Here is a 7500-nt window from a genome sequence, read left to right as displayed (position 1 = left end):
GAATCTCTAACAAGCATTAAAAACAGAATTCCGGAAACATTAAAAACAAAGTTACCAAAAAGTTGACAGAAGTCTAAGGAGGGGGGGGGGGAAAGCATTCAAACAATCAAAAACAAAAATCACAGATGAAAACCAATAGCAATAGGAAATGAATATATAGGTTAACTAAAAATTTTTAAAAAGCATAAAAAAATAATTAAAAGTAGCAAATAAAACACACAACAACATTAAAACACAATCCCTAAATATAACAGAAAATATTGGCAGCATCCCAAAAACATTAACTTTGATATAAAAACAAAAGTATTAAAATAAAATCACAGCAAATGCTCAATAAAAAAAAAAAATATTACACAAGACTTTCAAACAAGAAGTCAAAGAATAAGCAGAGGCACTGAAATAAAATCCACAGTCAATCATTATAAAGCTGATCGACATTGGGTCAGGTCAGCAATTGGGTCAGTGACCTCTTATGAATTCTAGGCACCCGCCCCCCGCGAGCAAACAGGCCTTAGGAGTGCAGTGAGTGTGAGGATGGGTCACAATGAGGCGTTAAAAGTCAATATGAACGAGCGAGTTTACTGTACTGTAAAACAAGATTATTACAGAAAGAACCACAAAACTTATTAAGACAATCCTGTACGAGACAGGTCACGAATTACAGGAACAGAACTGTACCAGAAATTCCTATTTGTGATCATGGGAATTATACAGTAGAATCAGACTTAAATGATTTATAGGTTTAAACAAACTTGCATCGCATTAGCAAGTCGCCACCAGATACATCCAAACCAGGATTTTCAAGGCACTCTCTCTCTCTCTCTCTCTCTCTCTCTCTCTCTCTCTCTCTCTCTCTCTCTCTCTCTCTCTCTCTCTCAGATCATAAAAACCCAAACAGAAACATTGAGAAAAAACCGATAAAAATAAACAAACTAACATATCAACACAAACACCAATACAAACCAGGCCAACCTCATATGATGAGGATTTCATAAATCCCACATGCCACAAAAACTTTACCATGTGAAGCCACATAGCAGCATGCATGATCATCATGACAGGTTACAAAAGAATATTTGAAGGCAAAAGCCCCCAAAATGCCAAAGAATTCATCAGAGAAGAGATAAAGCTCATATTTCAAAATAAAATAAATATAAATCATATATTAAGTAGACATTAAATCATGAGAACTAGAACTTAAAGATCACAAAAGGTACCATGTCAAGACTGGATCCTACTAGAAGCAATTTCTGAATTAAAACAGTTGTATGAACTATTCTACAAGTCAATTTAGAACACATTCAGTTCCAACAACATCCCACGACAGGTAATTTTACATAAAATAACTTTGCCAAAGAACCTTCATCAGGAAATTTTATACTTAATTTACAAATGATCCTTCACAAGGTAATATTCAATAAAAAACATCCAATGAACCAACAATAGGTATATTACATCAATTAATAGTGCCAATTAACCTGCAACAGGTAATTTTAGACAAATAAAATGTTAGTAACAAGGATGGTAAAGGACAGGTAACATCAAAACATAATACTGAATTGTCTAAAAAAAAAGGGGGGGGGTTAATGAGGGGGAGCAACAACAGGAAATTTTAGTGCAAGATACTAGCGCCAAGGCAGAGCAACAAGTAGTAACTGCAGAACAACAGAAAGCACTAAAGTGTCTCAGGACAACAGAAGCAGCTCTAGAAGTTGTTGTAGACTACTGGTGTTAACAGCCTTCTTGAGGCAGTTTTACAGTAAAAGGTAATAAAAGTAAAATAATAGTCACACAACAAACTAAAAATGCAAATGAAGATTCTAATGGATACTTGTGCCTGAAGAGACCCGAGTTATCAGTAATTTTATCTCGAATTAACAGTGACAAGGGTACGCCTGAGAAATGTCACTTGACACTAAAAACAACAGTGGCGGAGATGTGACTCTTCACAGGCGCAGAAAGTCAATTTTTGAACAAATAGAAGAAGAATAAAACAATATAGTGGGAATCAATTCTCAACAAATTGAGAGGGCATTGAATGGGTACAGATACAGTAGCCATTTCAGAGCAAAATACAGGTTTATAATAAGTCCTTGTAGAAAGACATTATGAGGTCCAGATGCCAGTTCTACAGCAAAATAACAGTTCTAAGCAAGAAGTGTATATACGAAGCAATTTTCAGACCAAAATATTACAACATTTGAAGGTTACACAAGCAACACTTCTATGCCAAAACTGTAGTGTCGACAAAGAATCAGCAAAGGGCAGTTCTAAAATATAATTTCAGGGCAAATTACAAATACCAACGATGAACTCAAGGGGAAACTACACAATTAATTCATCACATGACATGAAACAGATTTTTTGGGCCAGTAATAGTGCCATGGAAGGGACTACAAGGAATGAGGAGAAAGGAATAGTGCTAAAGAAAGGTTCTGGAAGAAGTAAAATTGAAATATATATATATATATATATATATATATATATATATATATATATATATATATATATATATATATATATATATATATATACATACATATACATATATGTATAAACACCTCCAAACCAAGAACCAACACAATCATAAAACTGAACGTTACAAATTATCTAATCATCATTTAAGCTTCTTAACCACACAAGAGAAGACTCTGACCAACTGATTGATTGATTTCAACAACCTGGCGTCACAGGAACTAAAGTGTCATCAACCCCCTCCAAAACAGTGACAAATTTAACTTGTCATTAAACACAGACAGCTTAAAATCAGCAATATCAATAAAAAGTTGCTGTACACAATTGATTCATAAGCAACAGGTAAGTGTGAAATGATGTAAAGTATTAATTATTATTATTATTAATTAACAATCATAATTCTGGACCTGACACCCACTGAAAATTTTTTTCCAAAAGTTATATAAAAACAAACAAACATACAGCAAATTAACAACAGAACCTCAAAAAATTTCCAACGAAAACCAAAAGGTATAAAAAAATGGAAAAGGTGAAACCTTCACGGTTACCTGACAGTTAATTACAAAATTCATTCTGGAGGAAGGAGTCAATATCTTAATTGAGACTGATGATAGTTTAGGTTACTGTATCTGAATTAAAACACACTTTGAATTCGCTCCGTTTGTTCTATTCGTGTTTGTTATATTCTGTGGGAGAGTATGTTGTTCGGAAGAGTGTATAGTGGTTGACTGATTGATTGATATCTGTGCCTAACATCTGGCGTCACAATCTTATTGGATAATCATCTTGCTCAAAACTAGTAATAACAAATGAACTCTTTTGATAAATATCTACAATAATAATAATAATAATAATAATAATAATAATAATAATAATAATAATAATAATAATAACAGATATACATACAACTCGGTTTTGGGGACCTTTTGGCCCCTATTCCCTTTAGGGCTGGGGGGCTAACTCTTACCTTACAATACCACTTGGGTTGGGGCAACTTTAGAATTTGGGCAGCTCTTTAGAGCCATCTCTTGGAACAAGTGTACCTCAAGTTAAGGATACCACTTGAATATTTATTGTTTTATATTAAAGACTTCCGCTCCCCAGCAAATTATTATCATCATCATTATTATTACTCACAATGCAAACGCATTCTATTGGTACCAAGTGGTCATAATAATTTACTAACAAAATCATGACAAAATACAATTACCATATCTAAAATAAAATATTAAGGTAAATTACAGCTTACAAAAAAATGTGAGATTTAGATATATGAAAACTATCCCTCAGGAGAACAAAAATTCCCGTGGCCATTGCAGCTTCCCAAAACCCACATATTCATAAAATATTCCCTGATTAATAAAATCTGAAACTACTAAAATAATGTGTGGTTCATTTCGGAAAAAAACTGAGTCCACAAACTATATAATCTGAAAAATGGTATATTTTTTCATCTGGAATACTGATCTCACATTTACTTTATATTCTAAATAAAAATATCGTAAATTCACGGTGCTTTCTCATGAAAAAAGTAAAAAAAAGAAGTCTACATTATTTCTTACACGAACCCCCCCCCCACCCCACAACAACCAAACATTTAACACATGGCAAACTTGCTGTAGGTGTTAAAGAATTTGTCGTGTCAGTACAGTCCCAGTAATCCAAAAAAATTTTTTTTATATATATAAATACAAATAAATATATATATACAATTAATATATATGTGTATATATATAAACATACACACACGTATATATATATATATATATATATATATATATATATATATATATATATATATATATATATATATATATATAATGAACTTGTTCACTAGCTAAACTGCCCAAAAATTTCCACAGCAACTGGTTCTTAGAGATGCCCCAAAATGCCTAGCACTAAAAATCGCGCGAGTCACGACTGATAACTAATTCCTTTCCTTCTTTATTCAATAACGAAAATGAAAAAAGTAAACCGGTGGAAATTGACAGACCCGTCCAAATGACGTCACTTCTGTCATTCCCACGTGCGTGATAGAATGTACAGGACAGAGGGGTGGGACGGGATTTGGACGACGAGAGAGAGAGAGAGAGAGAGAGAGAGAGAGAGAGAGAGAGAGAGAGAGAGAGAGAGAGAGAGAGAGAGAGAGAGAGAATGGGGGAGGGGGAAAACGAGAATTATGCGCATTACGAATTTTATATGACATTGATTACAAAACTGACGGTCGTGACATTTTTTATATATATATATATATATATATATATATATATATATATATATATATATATATATATATATATATATATATATATACAGCCTCTGAACGTAGGCCTAACGACACGTACCCACTAGGCTCATTTCCCAGGATTTACCCAGAAGGTCTCTCTCTCTCTCTCTTTCTCTTCCCGGGCACAAAACAAGCCCGAGAGTCCCACAGAACCCGGTTTCTTGGGACATAACGGAATCCCAGAAGACATTCCCCGCATTGTTTCGTATACCTACGCCAGGTCCCAACAATCGATGAAGTCATGGCCTACCCAGACCACTTTTCAAGGGCTGCTTTCTCTCTCTCTCTCTCTCTCTCTCTCTCTCTCTCTCTCTCTGAGGAGTTCCTCTTCAGGTGGCGAGATATATAAGTCTATCATTTACAAACTGACGCACCAATGAGAAAATTGGGTGTATTTGCGTGCGTGCGTGAGCGCGCGCGTAGTGTGTTTGTAAGGAGAGGTAAAAAGCGAAGGCGGAGGAAACAGCGAGAGAGAGAGAGAGAGAGAGAGAGAGAGAGAGAGAGAGAGAGAGAGAGAGAGCACTCTATGGCAGCCAGGCCTACCAACCCTCCCAAAGCGCACACCAGACACCCATTCCTATCACGTGGTACCTAGGCCTAATACAAGCGAGAGCCGGCTTTCCAACTAAACCCTCCCCCATCCCCTCCCTCCACCCCAACCAAGACTAAATCCAAATTTCTAAGGTTATTTCTCTCTATCTTAACCAAACTTTTACTCAGAAGTGCTTGAATCCATGCAAGCGCGCCATACACCACACGTATGTGTATTAATTAACAGCTAATGAGACTCGTGGGGGCCAAACAGCTATCACTTCGGAAGTATTGATTTTGGAGGGATGAGTGTTCCCGAGTGAATGCTGTGTTCTCTCGTGTTCCCTCATGACGACTTCGCGACGATGAACACCAGATGGTCGAGCACGGGCAGGTATGAACGCATGAACATACATGAATTAGGTGCTAGCCCTCGCGCCCAATCAATAAACGAAAAAAAGGGTCAATCGGGCTAATTACAGCGTCGTCAGCCTTGTGTCACGTGGTTGTCCCAGACAGACGAGTCTTGAGTGTACTCAAAAATCAATACATTTAAAGATATCTGTCTACAATAACACATCTGACGGGAAAGAATGGAGAAGAAGACAGTGAACAGACCCACAGACACATTGGAAAGTCCACGTTCCGACGGGTGGCGCCGCCCTCCGGGCTGAGACAGGGTAGGCCTGTCTGTCTGTCGGTCTATCTGCTTGCTCCCCCTGTCATGCGCGTGGCTTACGCCGTTTGTGCCGGTCATACCTGTCCTGTTTACTGGCAATTTCGACGTATTTACGCTTCGACGTGGCCCTGTCACCCTTTCGAGCAAAGTTGCTTTGATAGTGAAGGTGAGGCAACGCGGGAATCAGCCCAAAACTAGAACGACGACCCACAATTTTTCGTTCAGAATCGAACGCAGAAACTCGCGCACCATCGGTAGCCATAGGCCTAGCGGTCCCGGTGTCGAATGAAACCGTCGATTTCTCGACTTCTACACAGTGTCTGTTCTTGAAATTCACTCGGTGGCATGTTGGCATGACCACATGCCCATGCACATGCCCAGCATGCCCCCACACCGTCAAAATCCGCATTGTTTACACCCGGGAGGCCGCCCCTCGAGAGGAAGCCATATTGGAGCCGAGCGTTTTCGTCAAGCCAGCCCGTCAATTAGAGCGGTGTTCTGCGCGCTCCTGCGCACACACCACCGAAAAGAAAGCTCCCGAAGGGAAGAACAGAGCCTCCTACGTACCGTTCAGCTCCTCTATGGCCCTGTCGATGCCGGACTGGTCTGGGCAGTCGACGAAAGCATAGCCCCCTCGCTTCACAAGCACGTTTGTGGCGTTGAGTCCCTGGTCCAAAAACAACTGGCGTAAGGTCCCTTCGTTCACGTCCGCCGGTAAGTTCCCCACATAGAGTTTCGACATCATCTTGCCGCCTCGCGCTCGCAAATCGACACTGCCGCTGCTTTCACTAATCGGTCGTCCTTCGGCAAGAGAGGTCACAGTTGTTTCAACCGAGAAGTGAACAGATTCACACTTGTTTCCTTGCTTGCCGGCGACGGCTGACTTATCACGTGGGCGGAGCCCTCACAGGGGGACGGGGCGGAGCCTCCGCCGAGCGGAGGGCGGGGCCCAGTGGCCTCTCCGCCCCCTGATTGGCCGCAAGCTCCCCTCCGCTCCGCCATTGGCTGCAGCGCCCCTTGCCTGCTCGACTTTCGGCCAATGGCAATGATAAACAACAGCCCATGTGACTCCAGGGTGAGTTACTGGCTCACTTCCCATTGGCGAAATTCGGCCCAAAATAACAGATTTTCAGTAGACCTAAGCCCTGGCTCGGCCGGCCTCCTAAAGCCTATGCCTACCTATCCTTAGTAATAATTCAGTAAGTGTCTGGGAGTGGAGAGTTTCATAGAAAAAAAGAGCATCGCCGCTTGCACTGCCTCAACTGTCAAACAAGAGGTTGCATTGGGGGGTCTCAGACCCCCCAACACACGTCTTACTCATGGGGAAAGGGGGGGAGGCTACAGGGAGAGAGAGAGCATTGCTACGCATTTACTTTGCAATAATTAACCTCCAAAAGCTGTAATTGGCAGGTGTGACAACTCTACCGGTCGCTGGTTTTGGCGACCTCTTATCCTGAATATTTACTTTGCAGATGAGAATTGAGTTAAAAGCAATGATTAACGGAGGAATACGAAAGGTAAACCATTG

General features: G+C 39.9%; 1 protein-coding gene across 6 annotated transcripts in view; it reads right to left on the bottom strand.

Annotated features, from left to right (window-relative positions):
* Imp (IGF-II mRNA-binding protein) overlaps positions 1–7500 on the bottom strand; it is a 470640-nt gene that overhangs the window by 355538 nt on the left and 107602 nt on the right. For 2 of the 6 annotated variants that reach the window (XM_067133615.1, XM_067133617.1), the window contains exon 1: positions 6540–6845. The exons of the other annotated variants lie outside the window; for them this stretch is intronic. In XM_067133615.1, coding sequence (XP_066989716.1) covers positions 6540–6717 — 178 coding nt within the window. In that variant the 5' untranslated portion in view covers positions 6718–6845. Of the gene's footprint in view, positions 1–6539; positions 6846–7500 lie in introns of those variants that run through there. 6 annotated transcript variants of the gene reach the window in all.

The sequence above is a fragment of the Macrobrachium rosenbergii genome, chromosome 34 (genome assembly GCF_040412425.1).
Source record: "Macrobrachium rosenbergii isolate ZJJX-2024 chromosome 34, ASM4041242v1, whole genome shotgun sequence".
Classification (NCBI taxonomy): domain Eukaryota; kingdom Metazoa; phylum Arthropoda; class Malacostraca; order Decapoda; family Palaemonidae; genus Macrobrachium; species Macrobrachium rosenbergii.
Note: the sequence above shows the minus strand (reverse complement) of the source record. Positions and strands in the feature narration are given on the sequence as shown.